At 35.8% G+C, this 27,843-nt stretch overlaps 1 protein-coding gene across 2 annotated transcripts in view; it reads right to left on the minus strand.

The window, feature by feature from the left end:
* The window catches only part of LOC149411717 (putative sodium/potassium/calcium exchanger CG1090), a 128,272-nt gene that overhangs the window by 11,810 nt on the left and 88,619 nt on the right, over positions 1-27,843 (minus strand). For both annotated transcript variants that reach the window (XM_089646938.1, XM_089646939.1), the window contains exons 2-10: positions 13,766-13,981; positions 11,632-11,700; positions 11,328-11,423; positions 8,508-8,649; positions 5,283-5,393; positions 4,121-4,298; positions 2,455-2,601; positions 1,455-1,558; positions 582-694 (exon numbers count right to left, since the gene is read on the minus strand). In XM_089646938.1, coding sequence (XP_089503064.1) covers positions 582-694; positions 1,455-1,558; positions 2,455-2,601; positions 4,121-4,298; positions 5,283-5,393; positions 8,508-8,649; positions 11,328-11,423; positions 11,632-11,700; positions 13,766-13,981 — 1,176 coding nt within the window. The remainder of the gene's footprint in view (positions 1-581; positions 695-1,454; positions 1,559-2,454; positions 2,602-4,120; positions 4,299-5,282; positions 5,394-8,507; positions 8,650-11,327; positions 11,424-11,631; positions 11,701-13,765; positions 13,982-27,843) is intronic.

Here is a 27,843-nt window from a genome sequence, read left to right on the forward strand (position 1 = left end):
TGAATATCTAACTGGACTCACGCCGGCTCTATAGGATGCTTTAAGTTATTCAGCGGTGGAGGGATCGCTCACTGAAGATGCTCGATTTTAGGCTTTGTAGCCATAACTAGAAATAAATCGACTGGTCATCACCTTTAACTGGACACATCAACCTTAAAGGAGAAAGTTAGCACGACATTTACAGGAGTGGAGATTCCAGGAGTTGGTCTGTGTTTGACTTTGCAAGTGTTGGAGACCCATTATTGTGATTAATTTTTGGGTTATTATGCTGTGTTTCATTCTTCATTAATTTTTTATTTATTCTTAAATATATTTGTATTACAATGGTATAGTATATTGTCCTCCACGCTAGGAGTTCGCCTGTGTTGTGGATTTAGCTAACGTTCCAGACAGCATTACATTGACCATAATCAGGGTAGAAGATGTGTAAATTGTGTTGAAGTATGTGTTCTTTATGTAGAAACCAAAATGTGTTGCGCGTGTATCGTATTTAGGACCAGTATTTCACTATTAATATCAAGTTAAATTGATGTGATTTTCGGCGTATAGTTTTGGTGTAAGAACTATTCTTGATATATTACCTGCATTGGTGCAGCCGCCGGTGCGTCCCCTTGCTCTCCCCAGGAAGCGTTAGGATCCCACTCCTGATTGTTGTAATATGCCTCATTGTCGTAACCGATGTTGGTGTTGTAGCCTGGAATTTTACAAACACTGATTAAATATCACCTATATTAATAAATTGGATCAAGTTTTAGAAATATATGTGATCAAATGTGTATTTAATCTTAGGAACTTAAAGGTTTTTTTTGAGCGCCCCTGTCGGTACAGTGTAAAGGCATGAGAATTATGTCGCCACCGAGTGAGCAGCATTGTGAGGCGGGTTAAGGTAGGGGCTATAGAAAGGGATTTATTAATGCGGGTCTTAAAGAGGCTCGGATTATATGAAGGAAAAGAAACAGATGGCGGTAGCTCGTTCCATACACGAGCCGTCTTACACAGAAACGAGTCGAAGAAGTGGCCCGTTCTCATGAAGCCAACATTAACAATGAACGGTGTTCCTTTCGTGTATGTCGAGTTTCACGAACGTGCACTGGTGCATGGGGAATCAATGCTACTAGCTCATTAGAGCAGGCTTCATTGTAATACCCGTAGAACAGACTCAGTATACCCACATTGCGTATGAGATGGCAATCGGGCTCTTAATAATGGATTGTCAATCAGACGGACTGCCCTCTTTTGTGCAGTATCAAGTTGGTTTATCAAGTACTATGGGGCTCCAGTCCAGAGGTGGCTCCTAAATTCAATTGCTGGGCGTACTTGAGATTTGTATAGGGTTAGCTGCTGGTCACTATTGAAGAATCTGCTGGTCCTATACAAGACGTCCTATACAGAATAAACAGTTTCTCATACGAATGAATCCATTGATTAAAGTGAAATAATTAAGCCACTCTTACCGACTTGGTTGGGTTGAATTGCCATCTGTTCTTCAGCTCCGAGGTCAGCCTTTCCGCTTTCTGGCTTCTTCACTCCAGTCTTCGCATCTTGAACAACTGCTGATCTGAAATAAACATTACGTAAGTATTGTTCAAGAGGCTCATTGTATTTAACAATGTCACTGTTGACAGATAAGTACACGAATCCAAAAGGTATTTTGTGCTCCTATTATGTTGTACCTTATTTGATTGATAGGAAACCAGTTATTTTAATAAAGTTCACCAGTGTTACCATTAGGTGTTCGACAGTTTCTCCTGATTCCACAATAAGGCTCCACGGGTACGAGCCGTTTCCCTACCAAGGTGGGAGATTGGCACCTTACGAATAAAATGATGTGTCTTCAATCTCTTTATATTTTCTACAATAATAATTGGTGTATTCTATTCTCAACAACTGCGCGTATCCCCTCTGATAACTCTCCAAAGTTTCTATATTAATTTAGTAGTGAAATGTAGAGGTGCAATTGATATCTCTGGTCGATCCGGTATCCGGCCACTTTATTACTACGACCTGGTAAGATGTCGGATAGTGATCAAACATCCGACCGAAGACGGATGAACAAACAACGACTTGTTGAGCAGTTGGTACTTATGGAAAATTATGATAAGTAAAAATAAGCTTTTCAACGTATAGAGATAATACGATTACGTTTACTTTCATATTACTTTGCCAGCTTCAGAAAAGAGTCTCTCTCTGCATACGCTGCAACAAGAAAATCTAAGGTATAACTTTGCAAACCTGCAAATCATTTTATTACAAGATTAGTATTGACTGGATATCCAGCTATCCGGTTAAGGCCTGATATTGGTATCCATCCAATTCACTATCCATTGCATTTCTAGTTAAATGACTCGTTCGGAGTTTGGACCATCCAATACCATAAATGCAATTACGATGCAAGTTAAAAACAGGAGACTAGCGTAGCTAAAATGAATCTTGAGAACTTAAATATGAACTAACTTGTAGGTGACCAGAGAAGCCTGTTCCTCTTTGGTAGGCAGCTTGATGGGTAGCTTCAGGGACATGGCCCACCTCTCCAAGGGCGTGTTGAAGTGGAGGACAATGCAGTACACCACGTACATCAGCAGCATTACCAGGGATTCTGGCCTGGAAGGACACAAATATACAACACTATTTAAAAATACATTTAACCTCATACTACCCGTAGGTACTCTGAAGCCATCGCGTCGAAAGGCTCGCCCATCCGACCGTTCTTTCCTTAGTATGTCCGGTCAGTGGCTGAGTTGGCATTGCATTTTATCTCATCCACGTGTTTCAATTCCTCGGTTAGCTGGGTCCTCCATCACGACAACAAAATTCCGCTTATAGTGGAGCTTTTAGTAGGAGACTTTGCAATATTGTCAGGTTATTCTTAACCAGGGGATTTTAATCTTTCTTTTCATACAAAGTGTCAGAGAAGGTTTACTTGTGGTCGAAGCCTGCTCTTTCTGTTTCTTATCTGAGCTCAGGGTTCTTCTTACTACTTAATAACTGTACCCCACCACGCGTTGCTGTGGTTCAGTCTGTCTGTGAACATAGAGAAATAATATGGCGTTTTGCTTTTACGTCCAACAGATGGCGCTGATTTTTTTTCGACAAATTTCGACACAACGTTGCAATAAATGCAAGGTTGTGTCGAAAATTCAAAACAATCTGTGTAGAACTTTCGGAGATTTAAGATTTTGAAGAAACGAATATTAACATTTTTATCAATACAGATATACATGTATATCTATGTATATGTATAGGTAGACTAGCTTTACCCCGTCACGCATTGCTGTTGCTCAGTATGTCTGTGCAGATAGAAAAACAATAGCGCGTATGGCTTTGACTTGACAAAAGATGGCGCTGTTTTAAAAAATAGCATGTTTTTACCTGTTACAGATGACATCTGTTCCCGACAGTCAACACTTAGGTCAGCAACGTCATCAGCTATCGGAAGGTTGAAGGAACCAAAGCGCACACCAGATACTAAGTTCGGTGAGCGTGCTTTCGCCGTGTCAGGACCAAAAGCCTGGAATGGACTGCCGCATGATTTGAGAATGATCGCAGACTCGACAGAATTTAGGTCTAAACTTAAAACGCACCTTTTCAGACAGTCGTATCCATAATTTCAGAAACCTCCACTTTCACAGTCGACGGCAATTTAAATTAACAAAACGCAAAAAAAAAATATACAAAAAAAAAATAAAAAAAAATAAAAAAAAATTGAATATAAATAAATAAAAATGATAACAACTAACAATTTGTAGGCTTTTTACGACAGTTAAAGTACAGTTAAATTAAAATAAAAACTATAGCAGACTTAAGGTCATGCGATGACCAGTGTTTTTTGATATAGTGTCCTCTGCGTGCAGTTTTATCTTTTATAAGCATAACCTTTTTAATATAAGTGTGTTTGTCGGAAGTGACTTGCCAGGTAAGTATGTTTTGGTATCTTTTCTAAATAACAAATGTAGATCCTAGGAAATAAATTGTACAGCGCCCTTGAGGTGATTTTTCACAAAAACGGCGTTCTACAAATTATCCAATTATTATTTTTATTATTATTATCTATATAATACAGGTATATAAAAGCACTGCGGAACCTATCACGTCGGGTATGTCTGGTTTTGAATGAACTCACCAGCTGATGACCTCGTTGGAGATGGTGAACAGCATGACGAGGATGGAGATGGCGTAGAAGAAGCAGTCCCTGCAAAGTGGCCACCAGTTGAGGTAGATCACAGTGCCCGAGCACAGTGCGCACACGGAGATCACAAACATTATGTTGAACACAGCGGAACCTATCACGCCGGATATCCCTATGTGGAAACAAACATCAAAATCACTATCAATTTATATCCAATGAATTCTGTACAAACCTCTACTCGATGAAGCATAGATTGTAAATACACAATACTTAAGCGCAATGGAATGCCAAAAGAGTTTAGTACAATAACGATATAGACAATTGCATTGCATTGCATTACTGAAGTCTTGCAATGCTAGCAAAGTGTTGTTTCAGGTTGAGCAAATTGTTTTCATGCAAGCTATCAGATTTATAAAAATCGGTTTGTTAAACGCCACAAAACATACAGCTCACTGCCCCAATAGTAAGTGGTTTATTTATGCCCTAATACAATCAAGTGGATACGTCAAAACCCTTCACAAGAGGAACTTACGATGATATATTATAACAAATACCCTATGATATTAATATTCCCTCCAACTTCTAATGTTTCTCATACATTCTGATGGAAACCTAGCATACCATCGCCTCCTAGTGGCATGAGTTGTGCGCCTTGGTTTTCTCTGATACATTTATGGTGATTTCATGAGAAATTATATTCTTTATTTTACTTTAACAAATTATATAAGTCTTAATTAAGTAAGAGAGGTCAAAGGGTCTTCCCAAACCAGTCTCTCAGGCAGGTTTATAATGAAAACACCTCAACTAATGAACACGAGCACCCCTGCTAAATCACCAAACGTTGCGAACCACTTGACAGACGTGTTGGTTATACAATAAATGGTTTTCGGGGCGGCAGTACCAAAGCCCGACTGCCAAAGTGTGTTACAGTCTGAACAACTGATTAACGGGTTACGGGTTTTAGATATACGGATAAGAGATTTACTTCAACAAGACTTACGTTTCGAGATTTACGGCTATAACATTTGCGGGTTCGAGATATACGAGTTTAAGATTAGGTTCTAAATTTATGGGTTAGAGATTGACGACTTAAAAATATTGATTAGCAATTTTCTTCAAAAATAAGCATTAAAATGGTTGTCGTGACCCTGCTTACCTATGTCGTCCTTGGCGAAGAAAACTCCTATGATGACTGTTGCCAATTCAGGGGCCGATGACCCTGCAGCCATGAAAGTGGCCCCAGCTACATCTGGAGACAGCTTCAGCTCTGAAAAGTGTCAGAGAAACATCGGATTAATTCGTCTCATAAATTGTGGACATCTAAAATCATGACCAAGTGGTTTCCATGTGAAAGTGACCCAGAATCTGTGGAACAATACCGCGAAAGAAAAATAAAACAGGATGGGAAGGCCTTAGAACTGGAAAAAATGTCAGGAATTAGAACCGGTGGAGAATATGTGGAAATGAATAATTAAGGACTATAACCGGAGGCCAAGTCTGTCCTTGGGATTTGGCTAAATATAAGTCAGTAACTACGACGATGATGTGAGAACCAACATGATCTATTCTGTCAGTATACATTTGGGAACCATGTCTCCCCTTTGTTGTTGGACGACAGTGTCAGACAGGTCAAAGAATGAACTGGAAAAAGATATCATCTAATGTGTGTCTTGAATACGCCTGGAATAAATAAGGGAAGAAAGCAACATTGATGTTGGGCAACGGTTTCACATAGTTAAAAGACTGAAAAAATATATAATTTGAAGTGATTCTAAATATAAATGAAGGAAGAACAAACACTGATCGTAGTTTGCTCCACATGCACGTCGTTTAGTAAAAAGAGAAGACTTTATGAAGTTTGAAAAACGACTCGTTTGCAAGCTTCCAACAACAACTATAAAAGATACCGGTGATCTTTGACCGACCAACTTATTTTAAAATTTAAAAATCATTTTCGTCAATTTGTGTGATGAATTATAATAAAATATGGGAGTATAATAATAAATATGTTAAGGACCTCCAGGTTTTGAAAGACGAAGACGAAAGGAAAAAACTCGCCAAAAACATTAAAATGAGACCTGAATTCATTCATGATAGCACTTTACGAAAAATAATCCCACAGGTGAAGCATTCACGAGAGCTTAAAACTTCTATGTAATTATTTAGCAGGTAAAGTTTCGCGTGTATTGTGGTTGAAATAATATGATGACCTTTAAAAGTCTCCTTCGCTTTTAATGTGCCTTTGTCTGAAAGCGTTGTAATGTAGACACGAAAGCAGGACTAACTTGTGCTGTAATTTCCCCTCCGAGGGTAAAGCAATTTAATTAACGCGTTGCCGAATGTTTTTCTTTTGTTGTTTCTTTTGTTTAAGCTCCTGTCTTTGAATATCCTCTCAGCATCATCTAAGTACAATTCATCCATCCTTTATATAATTCTTAACCGTGGAATAAATCTTCTATAATCTTATTTATCTCGTGACTGAGGTTCGTTATCATTATGTAGCGATCATTCTATTGCCAATATCCTTCGATTTTACTCTTTCTCCGTGTTCTTCTAAATTTCGACTACGGCTTCTTTTTGTCCTTCTAATGCCTTCTCCTGTTGGAGGTTGTCGATCATCAGGAAGATCTCCACTTTGCAGACTGCAGATAAACAATGTTACAGTTTACAGTAGTTTCATGGGTACAAATCTTACATTTAGTCCGTGTAAAAAACTACAGCACCAGACATAAATAACTAAAAAATCAAGTGTCAGGGTTAAAATATCGGTATTTTTTGTCTTCTCTCGATGCCTACTGAAGCTGCCATAAGGGCTGGGTATCATCAGGACAGTCATAAATTTGCGGGCTGCAACTCAAGACATTATTTCCGTTTATCAAGCACCATATCCTACCATTCTTTCCCTAGATTATCAGTTGATTGATTGTGAATATATTTGTCTTTTATTTAAGTATAGAATAACTCCACTACATTGTCTATTCGATAAATAAAAATTTCACTCCATCTGACCTGGGAATATTGAGGATGTGTCATTAAATCAAAAGGTTTCACCCACGATGCCATTGCTTGGTTTTGTGACTGGGTTTCATTGCCATCCCAGTATCAGCCGATGTGCATATATTACGATTCATAAAAAGGGTGTAACGGATTCTGAATTATGTGAATTTGGATACGTTATATATTTATTTTTACAAGCAATAATTATTCGCCTGAAACACTCATCCACATTGAAAAATCTCCTGATAAAAGATACATGACGCCAACGGGACTCGAACCCGTGTCCCTTCGATTTCCGGTCGACAGCTCTGACCATTGAGCTATGGCGGCTTATCTCTTACCCGCGAAATGATTCAATATATACTAGTGTTTCATTCAACAATTACTGCTTGTTACATTTTTTCACCTGAAAACAACCAACTTTATTTTATATGAGAAAGGCAATGTAAGTGCTAACTCTCTCACTAGATGGCGTCGAGACAATTTGTCTACATTTTTAGGTGAAATACTTGAACTTGTCAAATATTAATTATTATTATTTTTTTTTTGGTAAACTAATGTTTTGAGACAAGATTTTAGTTGGTTGTTTTCAGGTGAAAAAAATGTAACAAGCAGTAATTGTTGAATGAAACACTAGTATATTATATTGAATCATTTCGCGGGTAAGAGATAAGCCGCCATAGCTCAGTGGTCAGAGCTGTCGACCGGAAATCGAAGGGACACGGGTTCGAGTCCCGTTGGCGTCATGTATCTTTTATCAGGAGATTTTTCAATGTGGATGAGTGTTTCAGGTGAATAATTATTGCTTGTAAAAATAATTGTTACCCTTTGTGCTATGCATAAAAAAATCTTGTCTCAAAACATTAGTTTACCAAAAAAAAAAAAAAAAGAAATATATTTGTATGAGGTGTTTGAGGCCACTATTCAACTACAAACTGTCCAGTGCTGTACGGCTCATGTCGCATACACGAAATGTAGTGATGTAGTGAATACACACGAGCACCTAACCACCTCATTTATAGTAATACAAATAAAAAGAGTTGGGACAAATACGTTTTGTGAGGTGGCGGGACATTTGGCATTTTTGTATGGGGCATTTGTAGTGCATGTTGTATGGGGTACTCAATACTACTCCCGATGATCAATCTCATGTGACAATGATGAAAAATATCCCACTGTGACCTTTACTAACTATTCAAAGAAGAAGAATGCCTTGCTGTTATTCCGAAGAAAAAACTAGAACCCATCATTTCACCTTATTGAAAGTTTAATCAGAACATCATATTTTTGTGATGTAATATTTTTTGAAGACAATCTGTGTTGTCTTCAAAATATTCTGAAGTTTACATGATCACGGCTTAAGATTAGATTGTTTGATGCATACCTTCGCACAGCCTATCCAGAGAGCTGACGAAGTAGTCATCGCAAACGATGGCCAGCCCCAGGAAGGAGAAGATGGCCAGCAGCACGTGGATGATGAGGCCTCCGTGTCTCCTGGTGGAGGGGCCGATCAGGGGATCGGGGAACTGAAAGCAAAACACATCAATTATTAAAATTCTAAGTATAAGATTTCGGGACATTTTTGCTGTTCACATCATTGTCGGTTTTAACGATTGATTGCCTTTAAAATCATGGCAAAAAGTGATCTTCACTTGTTCGGGTCAACAGTCCTCAGACCTTTCCATCCTACCCCATTCTTTATTGATGCAGGAAGTTCATCACTTCCTTAGCCTGCCTCTTGGTAGATTCCGCTGGGTTATTCACTTAGTTATGATTTAGTATCATTTATCCTGTCATTTTAGTTAACCTATGTTTTCTAACTTAGTTATGATTTAATTTTTGTAGTGTCCTCTCATCTCAGTTAATCACCACGGAGGGGATGTTTCGGAGAATTAGAACAATTCATCAAATTTCAACGTTAATTTTCGGGTTTTGTGAGGCCTTATTCAAGTTCTGTTATAGTATAATTATAGGCTAGTTGCTTGACAAAACTGAAATAAAAAATAGAACTTAAAAAATCTTTCACAGAACTTTGAAATTTGAAGAATGTTTAAATTCTCCGAAATAACCCGTCCTTATTTATGATTTAGTGTGTCCTGTAATCTTAGATAATTACGTAGTTATAATAAAAACACATAAATTTGTTTTTATTATAAATTATGATGAGCCACAAAGTGAATGCTTTTTACAATTACGTAGTTATGATTAAGTGCAATTTGTAATCTTAGTTAATCATTTAATTATGATTTATTGTGTCCTGTCAACTTAGTTAAATTCCCAATTATGATTTATTGTGTCCTATCAACTTAGTTAAATTCACAATTATGATTTATTGTGTCATATCAACTAAGTTAAATTCCCAATTATGATTTATTGTGTCCTGTCAACTTAGTTAAATTCCCAATTATGATTTATTGTGTCCTGTCAACTTAGTTTAATTCCCAATTATGATTTATTGTGTCCTGTCAGCTAAGTTAAATTCCCAATTATGATTTATTGTGTCCTATTAACTTAGTTAAATTCCCGATTATGATTTATTGTGTCCTATCAACTAAGTTAAATTCCCAATTATGATTTATTGTGTCCTATCAACTTAGTTAAATTCCCAATTATGATTTATTGTGTCCTATCAACTAAGTTAAATTCCCAATTATGATTTATTGTGTCCTGTTCACTTATTTAAATTCCCAATTATCATTTATTGTGTCTTGTCAGCTAAGTTAAATTCCCAATTATGATTTATTGTGTCCTATTAACTTAGTTAAATTCCCGATTATGATTTATTGTGTCCTATCAACTAAGTTAAATTCCCAATTATGATTTATTGTGTCCTATCAACTTAGTTAAATTCCCAATTATGATTTATTGTGTCCTATCAACTAAGTTAAATTCCCAATTATGATTTATTGTGTCCTGTTCACTTATTTAAATTCCCAATTATCATTTATTGTGTCTTGTCAACTAAGTTAAATTCCCAATTATGATTTATTGTGTCCTATTAACTTAGTTAAATTCCCGATTATGATTTATTGTGTCCTGTCAACTTAGTTAAATTCCCAATTATGATTTATTGTGTCCTATCAACTTAGTTAAATTCACAATTATGATTTATTGTGTCATATCAACTAAGTTAAATTCCCAATTATGATTTATTGTGTCCTGTCAACTTAGTTAAATTCCCAATTATGATTTATTGTGTCCTGTCAACTTAGTTTAATTCCCAATTATGATTTATTGTGTCCTGTCAGCTAAGTTAAATTCCCAATTATGATTTATTGTGTCCTATTAACTTAGTTAAATTCCCGATTATGATTTATTGTGTCCTATCAACTAAGTTAAATTCCCAATTATGATTTATTGTGTCCTGTTCACTTATTTAAATTCCCAATTATCATTTATTGTGTCTTGTCAGCTAAGTTAAATTCCCAATTATGATTTATTGTGTCCTATTAACTTAGTTAAATTCCCGATTATGATTTATTGTGTCCTATCAACTAAGTTAAATTCCCAATTATGATTTATTGTGTCCTATCAACTTAGTTAAATTCCCAATTATGATTTATTGTGTCCTATCAACTAAGTTAAATTCCCAATTATGATTTATTGTGTCCTGTTCACTTATTTAAATTCCCAATTATCATTTATTGTGTCTTGTCAACTAAGTTAAATTCCCAATTATGATTTATTGTGTCCTATTAACTTAGTTAAATTCCCGATTATGATTTATTGTGTCCTATCAACTAAGTTAAATTCCCAATTATGATTTATTGTGTCCTATCAACTTAGTTAAATTCCCAATTATGATTTATTGTGTCCTATCAACTAAGTTAAATTCCCAATTATGATTTATTGTGTCCTGTTCACTTATTTAAATTCCCAATTATCATTTATTGTGTCTTGTCAACTAAGTTAAATTCCCAATTATGATTTATTGTGTCCAATCAACTTAGTTAAATTCCCAATTATGATTTATTGTGTCCAATCAACTTAGTTAAATTCCCAAGTATGATTTCTTGTGTCCTGCCATCTCAATCTTTGTTATAATTTAGTGTGTACAATCGTTTGGATTTCTTTCAACGTGGCCACATAACATCGCAATCTTTTGAACTATTGACTCACGGTCAATTATATTATATTGTTTCTTTAGTTTATATTTCATTGTGTTTGAATAAAATTGATATATATATATATATTTTTAAATTACCTGTTCTATGGCTGGTGCAGTGCAGTTTATCCTTCTTGGTCTCAACGTGTGGACTTCAGGTTTGCTTGTGGAAGTTGACGAGGATTCATCAGAACCCTGCAGGACATACAATTATTTTATTAAATTCGGGTGAACTATCGAAGTGATTTGTATAAATCTTTAGCTTTTTTACAAAGTTACCAATAATTTTCTACATTATTAATATTTACATATTATGATATTTAGCGAGGGCTTCGTTCTTATTAGCTTTAAAAAATAAAAATGAGTGTTTTCTTGATGATAGATATTGAAATTATTGACATACCTCGGTTCCCTCTGGAACAGCAGAACTATACGTCGCTTTCGTTGATTTCGCCTCTCTCGCTTCAATTTCCTTTAGGAATAAGAACAAGAACACATTACTTTGGTTAAATAATAAATTGAAGGCACGTAGGGCGCATTATTGTTGAGTTTGGTCGCAACCTCTGATCAGAAATACAAGAAATGCTCTAGATTTAAAATTTTTCTTTTACGAATTCGCCATCTGAAGTGAAAAAACAAAGACACATTACTAAAATACAAATAGTTTGAGTTAAATTTTTTTTCATATCCTCCTGATTATCATAGCTGATAAATCCTTAATCTAAATTAATATAATTTGGCCAAAATCAACAAGAGATTGGTTTTCTTGTCCTCCGTTAATAGCTATGAACAAAGTACAGAGTAGCGTAGCACAACAACGTTGAACGGGCGGGTAAGAATCTAATTAGTAAGATGGCTAGAGAAATAAACATAGATCGTTGGAATGCTGTATTCGTTTTCTAGAAATTTTAATGGAAGGTGCTTCAGATAACTACCCTTTCATAATGCATAACTAGGATACACGTCAAATGCATGTACATTGTTGACAGTATGAGAACGGTTCGATATTACTCTTTACACTATCTGTTTAAAATATCAAGTCGTCTGTAAATAATATTTATTTATTTATTTATTCAAACGCCATAAAATGGCTTTTGCAATACACTGATAATCGAATTACAAGCGTACAGTGGTAAGCAGGATAATAATAGCAATAAATTAAAGAACAATTAATGTGTACACAAAAACACTATTCCAAGGAATGCAGTTATTAATATAAGTGCAGTAAGACAATGCATAATTCAAAATAAATATATACCAGTGTAACAATAGTTGAACTAATTTATACTGGGCTTGTATAAGACCTGTCATAAGTCGAACAGTGAGGTACCTATCTATGATAATAGTCAGTAGTGAGTTTATTGTTACCCACAAAATTAATTGTACTTGGCATAGCTGAGTAGGCATCGCAACTTGGCATTAACTATTCAGGGCTGACAGCGATTCAATGATACTTATGGATAAGAAATAATAATTTTTAATAAAATACAACACTATAATATGTATCTGAAGTAAATCTGTACTATATCTATTCTGTAGGTCAACAGTCATAATTCCTTTCTCTTTCTTGTATCGTACATAATAGACATCACAATGAACAATTATTATCACCATTTCTGTAATCTGGAAGACTAAGGACATACATGGGAAAAGATTTCTTCCAGAAACTCCACACGGAGATAACGTACTGATATAAAACATTGTTTATATATTTAAAAAAACTGGTCAAATTAATCGTACTCCTGTTAAAAACGGGACTGCAGGGCTTTAAAGAATGAATTGACAGATTTCCTAACAAACTATCATTAAAACACAAAGTTTTATGAGTTATGAGGATATCGAAACAAGTGTTCATAAAATTTATAATTTTGTAGCACTTCGTCATTATATATATATATATATATATCTCGAAAAGCGCAGCTGCATGAACACGTGTTCCGATATATTCTGAATGGATTGATATTTTAACAGGATTTTAATAAATCAGCCGTACTCATTTTTCTCCGCGCAGTAAAGAGAAATATTACATTTAGATTCAACTAAAAAAACTCAACATGAATTCCCAAGACACATTAATTTTAAACACGGTGTTCCCGTTTAAAGCGTAAATTATAATTATTTGATGAAAAAACCAGATCGAAGAATCATATCCGACTTAATATTTACAATATAGCACGAATTTACTTAACCTCATTGAATTTCTACTCGTTCCAAAATCATGTTTAAATGTAACAATACCAGGTCTGAGCATTTCAAACACTCGCTTGTACTTAGGTTAGATGAAGTTAGTAATATTTACGCAGATGTGGCGGATTTATTTAACTCTACGGAATATAGGTACAAGAAGGTTATAATGTAATATTTGTTTAATCAATACTAAATTTAAGTTTTGCATGTAACCATATCTCTTAGTTTCTATTGATTTTATAATTTCTGATGTCATTGTTTATGATTTATTGTTTATGGTATATTTATACCGTTGATATTAAATATTTATCCTATAATATATTTAATGTTAGTGTATTATTTAAGCTGACCTTTTCTTTTTCCTTCTCTTTCGGCTGCAACGTGGGGCCGAAGACAGTGGGCGCTCTTTCAACGGTGGCCTCCGACGCTTCCGCCGGTTTGATGGGCCCCAACGTGTCGATGACGGGCGGAGCCTCCGTGCCCTGTGACACCGCGTACAGCACCGAGTACACGAGGAAGAAGACGCCGGCAGATATGAACTTGTGGCGGCGAGGTCTCTTCATGGCCTGGGAATACACAAAAAATTGTTTGGTTAGTGACAAGAAATTTTCAGTCGAGCTATCAACAGCGCGACCGTGCTCGAGAAAACGGTATAAAATCATCGGCAATCACACCTGTCGTTGTTGATCATTGTTTTTTTAATATTAACCCTACACACAAAATAATTTCCCTCAGGGCCTATGTCACCTTTGAAGATGTGTGAGATGGGTCATTTTAAGGGAATGAAGGAAAAACTTATGAGGGGTGATTATGGTGGGAACCTAGATTGATCTCAGTGTGGCTATCAACAGCGCGACCGTGCACTGGGAAAGCGGTATAAAATTATCCGGATTTACGCCTGTCGATCCGATGTTGTATACTGTGCTAGATACCCTGGCATTCCTCAAGTGTCACCGAATCCTTCTACCATTCGCTTCCACGTCATATGATATCCTTACAAACACTTCTTTCTTCTACAATAAAAACACATAAATTTGTTTTTGACCACTATAGTTTTATTTTCACTCTACCGGTTTCGGAAGAACCCTTCCTTCGTCAGGAGAATATTAAAAACTTATTACTTTTTTCTTCGTTCGTCCGCTCTACATGCACAAACTATCCAAGGGTCCCTTTCTTAATAAATCTTATCCATTACGCTTACATCAGTACACCTTGGATTCTTTCACCATCCTTGACGTTTTTAACATGTTCCTAGTGGTTTTACCACAGGATTTCTATACCATTCAGTCTAAATCCATCCTTCCTCTGTTATTCACAAGGGTTGGTTCGGATATTGAAATTAGTGAAATTAATGAGATTTTCCGTAACCGTCCGGTACCTGATACCAAGAACTACTAAGGACATTATTAACTTGAAACTTGTGTAAATTATTCCAAGAAATATCATTCAGTGGGTAATTGGACTGGTTTACTAGTCTCAGTTCGTATATTAAAATCTACAAATCAAAAAAAAACTTCAACCAAAATACTTGTCTTATTTCTTTGTTTGAACGTTCGAGCATTATAAAGTAATAGATATACGTCGCTGTTAAATCAAACCGGCATATGTGCAAAAATGGAGCTTTTGAGTTATTGGGGTCAAAAAATTTTTTTTTCTCTTCTATTCTTATGTCGAATCGGCATGTCGTATAGTTGAATAAAAATCTGTCGGATGGCGTTGGGCCGGTATGCATTTACGCGGGAATCACCACTTTTTTAGCAGAAGACAGACCTATTGCAATACGCCAAGTGCTTCAAAACTTTCAAGGGGGAAATGCGTCCATCATGTAAGTAAAACTGAATTATCTCACAATAGTACATTTTTATTATTACCCAGATATGACTTATTGTATGACTTATTGGCAGATAATCCGGTTTGCACTTAACAAAAGCGTTTATAGCAGCCTCAACTAAAACAAACCGGCATATATGCCAAAATGTCTGACCCGGGTAAAATTTCTCCCGGTTAAAAAAATAAATTAAAATAGGCAAATTTAATAAAAAAAACTTTAGCAAACTGAAAGATGCGAAACTGCGGTGAGGAATACGAGTCTAAAACCCGTGGAAGAGTGAACCAACACGCAGGGAAAAAGAAGCGTTATTGAGATTGGGAGCTGTGTGCTGAAATGACTGCAACATTTAAATGACAGAGCTGACTGTCCTATAGACGTTGTCTTTTACAACGATAATTGTTGTGGACAACAAAAAATAACTTTATGATGGCAATGTACAAATATGCTGTTACAACATTTAAAAATATATCACTCACAAATTTTCAGTAAAGGGCCACAACCACAACAAAGATGGATTCGGCTCACTCAACCATTGAAAAATAAGTTAAAAGAGCACTCCGAAGCGGACCGATATACTTACCTTCCCAATACGCCATGGCCATGAAAACGGCAAAGAAAAGTGGCAAGCCTTACCTGGTTCATGAGTTGAGTCATGAGGACTTTTTGATATAAAAGCTCCGAAGGACCCCCAGGTAATTTTACCCATTTTGGAAATTCGAATGTTTAAAGTAATTAAAGACGACGGCAACTTTTACTTCAAAACATCCTACGGATCACATGCCTGGGAAGAGGCGAAGAAAAGGAATAAACGGGGCAATGGGAGCGTGAATCCTGTTCTGATGTAAGCTTATTCCAAGATACCATTGATGAGAAGAAGAAAAATGGTATCCTAAAGTTAGTTACCGCCGGGATAATACCGTCAATTTATTCAGATTTCCATAAACGATTGGGAAACTTTGAAGTTACCAGCAAAGGGAAGAGCAGTTTTATGTTAAATTGTTTATAAAAAAATTGTGAAGCAATAAATTATTTTTTCATTGACAACATTATCTTTTTTTTTATACCTAAAACAGGTTCCAAAAGAAGACTATGACACAAAAGCAAATATTACACTGATTTTAAAGCCATACTGGCATATCTGCATTTTACTCTTAATTTAAGCAATTTTCGATTTATTTGCAACTACTACTTCAATAAGCAGTATTCGTCTAAATTTTATTCATTCATAAGGTGGCTTTGAGGTGAACCAAACGGACGTTAAAAGGAAAATATCATATGCGAAATCTTTAAAGCGCTCTAGTGAAAAACTAGCATTTTGCTGATATGCCGGTTTGATTTCACAGCGACGATATGAACCCCAATGAGAGAACCGAATGATTAGATAAATCTGCTTATATTATTTCTCCAAATCTGAAAATATTTTATATCGACCATATGAAAGTCTGCGATTGACTGTTTGCCCACCTCTGCCATATGAAGGGATATGGAACCTTTACACTTGCAGACACAAAGGTACGTTCCCAAGAGTTTTTGAAGAACATCCTTCAAATAGCCCAAGGGAACTATCGAGAGATCCCTTCAAAAGCAATTTCGATATAACAGAAATAGTTTTATCATGAAAATCCCCAAAATATTATTTTGACAGTGTTAGAGCTGTAAGATCTTTTGGCGTGGGCAAATAAAATATTCATTTAACTACGCTCTATTTCAAAAACAGTTTGAATAAAACTGAGGTCTTGCGTGATCTAGGGGTAAGACTCCCGACTAGCAAGCCGGAGGTCGCTGCTACAAATCCCGGCGCACGCAAGTCAATTTTATGTTATTAATTTAAGTTATTTCACAACTTACTCATATGAAATAATAGGTGACCGGATAAATCATCTCAATGATAATTCATCACATCTTTAAAAAGTTATATAAAGTCATGGAAAGTGATGAAACAAAAACTTTATTAACTGGGTTAAGTAGGTTAGGATAGGTTAGGTTTTTTTTCATTTCTAATGACTTTATATCATTTTTTAAAAATGTGTTGAATTGTGACTGTGTGGAGTTATCATGGAACCGAAATAATATACAGTATATTTGCAGTACGTTCCAGAATGGAATATACTCTCAGTATCGCCCTAGTGTAAGACCGCAATTCAGAATTGAAACATTGCTTAAAATGGCTTTGGCCGTGTTTGGTGACCAGATCTAAATAGCCAGATACTACCCCAACTTCCTCCCATTCTCCTACACCTCCCCACTACCTTTAACCTCAATATATACCCCAATTGGGGATGCCATAGATTGGCTCTAGACGGTTGGGAGCAGTTGGGACTCTTTTGCGGCTTAGCATAAAAACAAATTATTACCCTTGTTGACAGCCCTGTATTATAGCTGCTAATTAAATTTTTTATTCCTAATAGAGTGACGCGAACTAAATATATCTTATGCAACAATAAAAATGTGGGTTATGACTCAATACGATATAGAATAAATTTTAGATGTATTGTAAAGTGTCCTTAATGTAATAAAAATAAGTTAAAAGGTTTATACTAGATATAAAAATGCAAAAAAAATTATAATTAAATAAAAACATTAAAAAAAATAATGTCAATACCAATTCGTACATAAATTATCTTAGATACCCCACGCATATTGTCAATGCAACAATAATGTCAATACCAATTCATATAAAAATTATCTTAGTTACACCACGGATACGAAAGAACTAACAAAGAAGCATATCACATGGTTTTAGAAAACAGTTCTTAGTTTAAATTTTCTTTCATATAGCCTCAATGCAAATTTTAATTAATTTGAATCATGTTGGTGTGTTTACACTGTATAATTGTTCTGTGATATTGTTTTATAACCACTGGATTGCTTTTGGTAATATAAATGCGCCAATTGCTTTATTGAAAAAAATTGCAAATTATCTCATGATTCGGAAAAATATTTATAAACGAAGCTATTGAAATGCTTTATCCGTTATAACATAGATGTCGCAAATCCTAGGGTTAATAGGTCTTCTATGGAAATTTCAATAATTGTCTTTGAATTTATTGAATTGATGAATTTATGAAGAACGATTTATCACAGGTCTAGGTATTATCAGTGTCTTGGCGATTCGGCGCTCGGAGCGGACTGCTCCAATTGCGCCCGCATAAATAGAGTCAGCCATGAATTTACTTGTACATAAAAAATATATATTATTTTTGCACCACGTTCCAGAGTTGGAGAGCTAACCTATCAAAAAGAGATCTAGGTTGCTTGAAATGCCTTCAATCGTGTTTGGTGAATGTATCTGAGAACCTATAGATAGTTCTATCCCCTGTATCACTTTCCCCTCCAACTTCCTTCAAACTTACACAATTCCACAAATTGTTTTTTCCATAGACAGTTAATATTCTAGTAAGGTGGATACAAAAAAATCGGATAAAAGAAATCGTATAAAACCCTAAAGATTCTACGTTTCTGGAAAATCTATAAGCTCTGTACACAGCTTCCTTTGTGGAGCTTTTAATGCTGTTTTCGCAGAAGCTTTTCTAAGCGCTCTTTCAGAGAAAAGTGAGCTTTGAAAATAAAAAAAAACATTTTTTTTTAGTTTTCCGCCAACACAGATTTCTGACAACTGCTTTCTTCTTTCACCACATGCGCTACATTTTACCACTTATAAATATTTGATTCACTTGATCGTGCCATCCTCGGGCGTTCGCGAATTCCTCAAACATTCATTTCTACATCATAAATTTTCCTTACACCCATTTTTTCGTTCATCACGCACGCCTAATTTTACCACAAAAAATATTTGATTCATGCCTGACTAGGGGGTCTACGACTTTTTTTTACCATTGTGTACTATTTACCATAACTGTTAAATAAATAACAAATGAGTATTGCTAATTTATAAAAATTCTGTTGAAAAAGTGATGACCATTTCCTAATAAAATATTAGTATATTCAGAATATATCGGAACACGTGTTTATGCAGCTCCGCTTATCCTGATCCGCAGGGGTAGGCAGAAAAGACGAACCGCCAAACAACTCGATCTTGGCACACACTCCTTGCCTCATTCACATTCATACATCATCTCATACATACTCTTCTATTGTTCTGACTCTTGACATGGCCCGACTCAAGTATCTGATTCACTTGGTCGAGCCATGTCTTCCTCGGGCGTCCCCGACTTCTGCTACCATTCACATTTCCATCGTATACTCTCCTTACACTCCTTTCTTCGCTCATTCGCTCTACATGCCCAAACCATCTAAGCGACCCTTTCTTGATCTTATTCATTACGCTTACATCAGCCTTGCACTCTTTGCGGATCTCCACATTTCTCACTATACTGACGAAATGCGAAAACATTAGAATTTTTATCAAAACGTGTTCCGAAATCATCATACAACATTTGTGTTTTACTGATAGTTTGTTAGGTAATCTGTCGATTCATTTGTTAAAGACCTGCAGTCTCGTTTTAACAGGAATACGAATAATTCGACCATATTTTAATAAATTAGCAATATTTTGTATCAGTAAGTTTTCTCAGTGTAATTGTCTCATTCCAGTGCAGCGATTATGCGAAAAGTCTTCTTCGGGCATCACCGACTTCTTGTACCATTAAAACCACTCCTGGGACTAATAAGAACAAACTTAAATTTTCAGTGAAATCTGTACAGTAGTTTATAGGGAACACACATGCGGACGTTGTCTTTTATTAGAATAGATTTTTTGTGAATACCGCACAAGAGTCCCAATTGAGGAAAGTACCTCTGCAGTAAAAAAGATTGTTGGGGATATATAGATAGTACTACAAATCGTTATTCATCTAAAAACCTATAATACAGGATTTTCCAATAAGAGGTGTTATTTTGAAAAGCCCGCTATTTCGGTAGATGTTACTTTTGAAGCTGTCATTTTTTAACATTTGACAAGTAAAAACTACGCCATTATAAAAATGGAACAACACACGCTTCAACAATGCATTAAAATTATTAAAATTCACTTGAGTGAATCAAATGCAAATCATCTTGAGTGATGAGGCCCATTTCCACCTCGGTGGCTTCTTCGTCAACAAGCAAAATTGTCGCATCTGAGGCTCGGAAAACCCAAGAGTTATTGTTGAAAAGCCTTTCTATCCTCAACGTGTGACTGTTTGGTGCGGTTCATGTTCCGGCGGAGTCATTGGACCATACTTTTTTGAAAATGAGGCTGAAGCAACAGTTACGGTGAATGGATTGCGCTATCGAGAGATGATTAATGATTTTTTATGGCCGGAATTGGATGGTATTGATTTGGACAACGTTTAATTTCAACAAGACGGCGCTACGTGCCACACAAGTAACGAAACCATTGATCTTTTACGATTGAATATCAAAATAACACCTCTTATTGGAAAACCCTGTATAAAGAATATGTTTTAGATGTATTGTAAGGTGTTCTTAATTTAATTTAAAGAAATAAGTTGTTAAAAAGTTTATACTAGATATAAAAATGTTATTTAACTAAATAAAAACATACAAAAAAGAATCACAAAGGAAGAATACCATCTCCCTAATGAGTGTCTTCATGTTCATCGTTCCGGAACCAATTTCCATTCCGTGTGTTGAAAAACAAAAATGACAAATTGGGAAAGTCCTTTTTAAAATTTGATTACACAGCGCCACGTAATTTAAAAAAGGACTTTTCTTTGGGGAACTCAACAATGGAAAATCCACTCGAGAAATGTATATTATGTACTTTTATATTAGAAAAACATCTGTGGTCGGCTTCGCTAATCAAAATTAATAGTTAAGTAAAAAAATAACACAAAGTATTAAGTACCACATCTCAACGTAATTCAATTCCACGGAATTATTTTTATGTGAAACCGAGTTTTTTTATGTAAAATAAGTATTTGTCCGTTTGTGTATGCTTGATTGCCACATAAATTGATAGCATGCATTGTCATCGTCAACGAGTAGACTTGCCGAGTTTCAGCTGGATCGAATGTCGGGAAGTGCGTTAATTTCCGCTTTCAAGATTTGCATTCATTCATAAATTCAAATAGATTTATTTAAAAAGCAAGATCGTTCATATTGTTTAAAATTATAGAAACAAAACTGTTGATTGGGTACCTATGACGTTTTTCCTTGTAATGTCTTTTCATGTGATATGTATATTTAGTAATTACCGGGTGACGTGTATAGTGTATAGTTGTGTGTGTGTTTGAGTGAGTATTTGGATATATGTATAAGCTTTGAACAGTTTATATCATTGACATAATGTTCCTTTTAAATTTAGGCAATGCATACGAAACATATTATTGAAGGTTTAAAGAGCGCGGGTAGTTCGCGAATCATATAATTTTTTATGTGAATACCGCGCAAGAGTCCCAACTGCTCCCAACCATCTGGAGCCAGTGAGAGTATGGAATCCCCAATCGGGGTTTGCTGTGAGGCTGAAGATAATGTGGAGAGGAAAGCCATGGCGAAGAGGACAGTGGGGAAGTACCTCGAATTCAGATCTGGTCTCCAAAAACGGCCAAAGCAATTTCAAGCAACATTTCAATTATGAATTCTGGTATAAGATATACTCATGGCAATACTGAGAGTATATTTTACTCTGAAACTTGCCGCAAATGTACGTTCTATTATTTTTTAAATGAGTATATTGTGAAATGACATTAATTAATCAAATAAAATTTACTTGCGCACGCCGCAAATTCCTGGTTGCTAGTCGAGAGCCTTACCCCTTGACGTTAATTAATCAAATAAAATTTACTTGCGCACGCCGCAAATTCCGGGTTGCTAGTCGAGAACTTTACCCCTTGACCACGGAGGAGAACGTCTGGAACCGAAACGTAAAAAACGAATTTACAGATAAATGAAATGCCAAATTGTCGAGTTAAAACAGGACTTCGATACGCGAGCCAATTAAAATAATTATACCTTCACCATTTTAACAAACGTTTTCACTTAAAAAATAATATTCAGATATTAATATAATAAAGGGGGATTGGCATATCTTCGGCAGATATTTCAATAGGGGATTAATTGATTGCGACCCTCGGCTGGAATTTTCCTCATTTCGTACCCCGAGTGGGCCTTGAGTGCCTAAGAGTTCCTCAGAGGAAATATAATGAGGAAATACCACTGAAGGGGAAATGTTTACGGGAATTCTTATTTACGAATACGTGAGAGGATAAACCACGGTTTTAGTTGGAACGTACATTATACGTTCATTTGATTTATTGAACTTGACGATGATTTATAGGCAAATAAAAGTCAGATGGTGACATTTTTTTTCGGTGGTTTTAATACTAATAATAAAACGTGAAAAACCTTCGGATATTATAATTCCAATTTTGAAAATTCCATTTTCAATTAATCATATAGATTAGTATATTAAAGTATAAGTGGATAAACAGGTCTTTAAAACACGCGCGATTTTTCGAGCACGACGGCGTAGCCGAGTGCTCGAAATAAAGCAAGTGTTTTAAAGACCAGTTATCCACGAATACTTTACGCTATTTTTTTCATTGTTACACTTTGAAAACATAAATATTGATATTATTATTAAAAATTTGGAAATAAGAACTATTAATGAATTCGTGATGTGACATCACAATATTTTGTTGTCATGGAAATGAAAAACACAAACATTTGACGTTTAAAATATTCCTGTCAGATTTATAGTTAAAAGTTGACATTTAGGACGGGTTGTTTCGGAGAATTTGAACAATTCTTCAAATTTCAACGTTAATTTGCGAGTTCTGTGAAAGATATTTTCTAGTTCTGTTATTATTTCAGTTCTGTCAAGCAACTAGCCTATAATGATATAATATCAGAACTTGAATAGGACTTTCACAGAACTCGCAAATTAACGTTGAAATTTGATGAATTGTTCAAATTCTTCGAAACAACCGGTCCTTAGACTTCACATTTTGTTGATTTGTTGATGTTGCCATGGTAACTTTAAAAAACGCGCGTTCCATAAAGTGCGATTTAAACACGCTAAAGCGTACTTTAAATGAGTAAAAAAGGGCACCAATCACAGACATAGGAATTAATAGACGAGAAGATAATGGCGAGGGGTAAAATCAACTGTTGAAGAACGAAGGGAGTGAAGCTCACTGTGATTCGTCAATAAATCAATCTGACAGTAAATAGGCATCTCGCATTATAATATCACCATTTACTTCTTAAAAGTAAAATCTGCTTTTGAATGAATAGACATTTTTACATGGGAGCGCAAATTACTCGCCACGTTATGAACAAATTTGCGAAGTCCAAATTCGGCAAAAAAATTCGGTTCTATTTTCACAGTCGAATATTTCGTTTAAGTATTTAGTTAAGACACTTTTATAAATGTTCATAATTTACTTCCCAGCAACCAACCAGCTTTGTGTTTCGCGTCCAGACGTTTCTCGATGTGATAGTAACAACTGATTCATATTATACGATGTGAATATGCTTAAAATAAAGTAAAATAATGCTTATATATGGAATGTAATACGACAATTGGGTTTATTCTCTTTTTCACATCTATTTTTACAAGTTTTCATAGTACAAGTCAACATTTTGCCGTGTTATTTCGTAAAATGAACCGATGATGCCTCGACCATAGTTCGCACAAGAATGATGACGTCACGTTTTCAAATTTCACTTTAGGCCATACGCGAGCACAGCCGGCTCCAATGGAACCGGTATGGGGAGTGGGGATAATACGCTTTTAATCACTTAGGGCAGGTCTACTAATATTCATATGTCTATGGCACCAATAGAAAAAAAGTACTTTATCGCTTGTACTAATTTTCACACAATCGGTTACAAAATGACACTTAATTTTAAAACGAATCCGACTTCCTGAGTTACGCAGGGCAGACAAACAACCGATATAAGTATTTTTGATATATGATAGAAACAGTCGGGGATGCTCTACATAGCACGGTCAAGGTAATCAAATATGTTCTTGAGTCGGACCATGCGAAGAGTCAGAATAACAGAATCGTTTATATTAGATTATGTATGTCTATGTCCTCGTTGGGGATGCTGTGCGGAAGATCTTTTTACGTAAAGGGAGGAGAGGAAGTTCTGGGAAGGTCATTTAGTCCAGGAGTGATGGACGTATAAATCCATCCCTACCACTGCGGTGCAAGGCGATGGGTTGAGAGAGTCCGGATGAAGAAGTCAAAGGGTCTTCTTTAACCAGTCGCTCCCGACTCGACCCGCCACGCAGTAAGTGGGTAAACGCATTCACCGTTAAAACCTCATCAAATGAACCCAAGCACCCCTGCGGGCACACCAAACCTAGTCAACTACTTGGGGTAACCTATGGCAGGGGTATTGGTTATCCAATAAATGATTTCCGGGGCGGCGGTACCCACACCCACACCCACCACCCAAATTGCAAAAATTGAAATCCAACCATTTTTGATTAGAAATGCATTATACGGGTATGTTTAAAATATTTAAATTTCTACAGCACAAGATTCCTATCTGTCCGGAGTCTGTGAAAGACTGTGGTATCCCCAATCCTGAAGTGTTATGAGGCTGCGAAAAAATGAAATGTGCAAGAGGAAGGTTGGGAAAGTATCTGGTTATTTAGATTACACAGCTACAGCCCTAAAATCAAGCACGTTTCTCTTCTTAATATTGGTCTTTGACCAGAGCGATACTGGGAGTATCTATCACGATAGAACTTGCCGAAAATGTACTAAGCACAAATTATAATTATATATTATTATTTTATATCAAATAAGCGAACAAATTTCGTAATCGAGGATCAAAGGACGGACCTCTCACGAGTTCTATCATAAACAGACTTTTAAAATCGTCAAATTAATACTTGTTCGCAAAAAATAATTAGATAAGTTTATCTTGCGCCTAAACACCAATTGAAAATCAACTAAACAACCCAGAAAGTTGAAGCCTAGAATACTCTTGAAGGGTGAAGGCCAGAAACAATTGAAAAAAAAAACAGAAAACACTAGAACCAGAATAAATTCAACAATAATTCCATAATATCCCAAGAGAACTGCTCTAGTCACGGCGCTATTAAATCCTCATCTACCTACCAGCATTTTCCCCACAAACCCACGTACAATAAGTCACTAGACAGGCACCTCTTCACGTCATCTTGGCTATGGTTCAAACGTCCGCCAAAGCCATTTTGTCTATGCCTTTCAGCCCAAAGGCTCTTGGCGGGAATTTTGACAGCTCTAGGTGCTCTCGTTCAACTAAATTCGTACGTATTTTATCTGAGCCCGAGTGAATAATATTCTCCGGAGAATTTATCCAGTGGGTTATGAAAATTATTCTTCAATGAAATTTCTCCATGGAGTGTAGTATCATATTGATGGTTCAAGCGTTTTCTTTGTAGATAAAAAGGTTATCTCGGTGCTGCTAATTTAATTGTTTCTTTCCGAATTCATGTTAAATAATAATATAACCTGTAAGACGAAATGATAACTAACTAACTAACCATCACGCCGTTTTGCCGCAGGGGTAGGTAGAGAGAACGTACCGCCAAACTACTCGGTCTTGGCACACACTCCTTGCCTCATTCACATTCATACATCGTCTCATAATGTATTCTATTATTCTGACTCTTGACATGGCCTAACTCATGTATCTGATTCACTTGATCATGCCATGTCTTCCTCGGGCTTCCCTGACTTCGTCTACCATTCAAATATGCGTCATATATTCTCTTAACACTCCTTTCTTCGTTCATTCGCTCTATGTGCCCAAACCATCTAAGCGTCCCTTTCTTAATCTTATTCATTACGCTTACATCAGACTTGCATTCTTTGCGGATCTCCACATACCTCTGCCAGTTCCATGCCTCACTGCCATAGATCAGGCTAGGTACCAGCACGCCATTGTGGACTGCTAGATTCATTTCTTTGGACAATTGTTTTTAGCGCCAACCGCGTTTAGCCCCCCACTAACGGAGTTACCTGCATTTACATTTATTTCAGTATCTCTGTCAGCCTTCCCATCTCTCGTTAACATACTTCCCAAATACACAAACTCATCCACCTGCTGCAAGTGTTCCCCCATTCACAACTATATTACACACTATTTTCGTACTAACTTTCAAACACCATGACTTTAGACTTACATACATTCATCATTAACTCAATCAGCACCGCATCATCAGCAAAATCGTCACCGAAATGTTAACAGTTGAAATTATATAAAAAGACTGCAACTCATACATAATATAGTGATGCAATTGAAAATGGAAAGAAATATGCCAACATAAAGAATAAATATAATAATACCTCCAACTTCTGACGTTTCCCATATATTCTAATGGCAAAATGCTACATTAACTCCCTCTTGCCGCTTGAGTTGTTGATGTTGCAGCCACTGGAGTTGATGTTTTATTAATATTATAGGGTATTTGGCTATATTGACGCCATAATGACATAATTTTAGCAATATTTTCGCCCAACGTGGGTTTTAAAAAAAATCTTAGGTATATTCGTGGTTGCATCATGGTACAAAGGTAGGTTCACCACAGTGTTAAAAATGCGTGGAAAATTTGCGTTTCATTTTTTCGGCAAAGTAGTACGTACAGTTTTAAGTAAAGTAAAGTAAAATTAAACACAAATTATCAAGTCGTGAAGGTAGGGAAAATTAAAGTAACCGTCATGACGTGGGTGGGAATATAAAGTGCCTCTTGAGAGTGGCTTTTAAGAGGACATAATAATGTATTACACAAAAAGGTATTTATATACCCCTTTCAGGGGGTGGCTCGTCGTAAATATGTGATGTTTGAACTGTGAAGGAAAGTGTCAGTGATTTAGAAGGGTGAGTTGGAGTTTTAAGGGTTTTCTCATCACTTTTTTTCACGAAGATTTTGGTTTGCGGATCGCGATGTTCACATATACATCAACGCGTCTAAATAGTTCAAAACAAGGTAATTTTGAAATGAGAATATGCATAGTTCCTACCAGAATGTCATTTATTCAGTTCCTACCTATCCCCAAACATCACATTGCTGGAAAAGTGTTTGATATTTGGAACAATCGCAAGAACGCAATGCAAATTCGAGTGTTTTTTTGTGTTGAAAAAAGAGTAGAAGGATTGAACTACTGGAAGCAAGTTGTTGGTGTTTTTCGTTTATACAATATTTGAAAAGAACTATTAGAAGTGCTTAAGGCGAAGCACTACATTGTGTAATATTTTAAATCAAGCCGCCATCAAAAAACTCCTTACGTAGATGGCGATAAGGCTTAAATTCCCGCTTAACACCATCCAACTGTTTGATTTATGCAAGAAAAAAACATGGCCAAAAAGTGCCTTTTATTTTATTTTGTGGATGTTCAAGCATAAATATTTAAATTTTTTCCGATCATTTTATGAATAACTTAATTTTCCATATTATACAATAAAATTATAACCGAAAATGGGTTCGTAAGTAGGAGATTTTGAACTTTAAAGCAGTTTTCATAGGCCTTTACATTATTTTTTTCTGGGCTTATAAAAAGATTTATCTAAAAAATACTCGATTATTTCAAAGGCTAAGATGTATTATACTCGCAGTATTTAATTAAAGCATCTGAAAAATTTCTAGGTGACCAAATTTTCAAAGCACTAACACATGATTTTGCATTACTA

The sequence above is a fragment of the Hesperophylax consimilis genome, chromosome 25 (assembly GCF_061612785.1).
Source record: "Hesperophylax consimilis isolate HC1 chromosome 25, BYU_Hcon_1.0, whole genome shotgun sequence".
In the NCBI taxonomy this organism is placed as follows: Eukaryota; Metazoa; Arthropoda; class Insecta; order Trichoptera; family Limnephilidae; genus Hesperophylax; species Hesperophylax consimilis.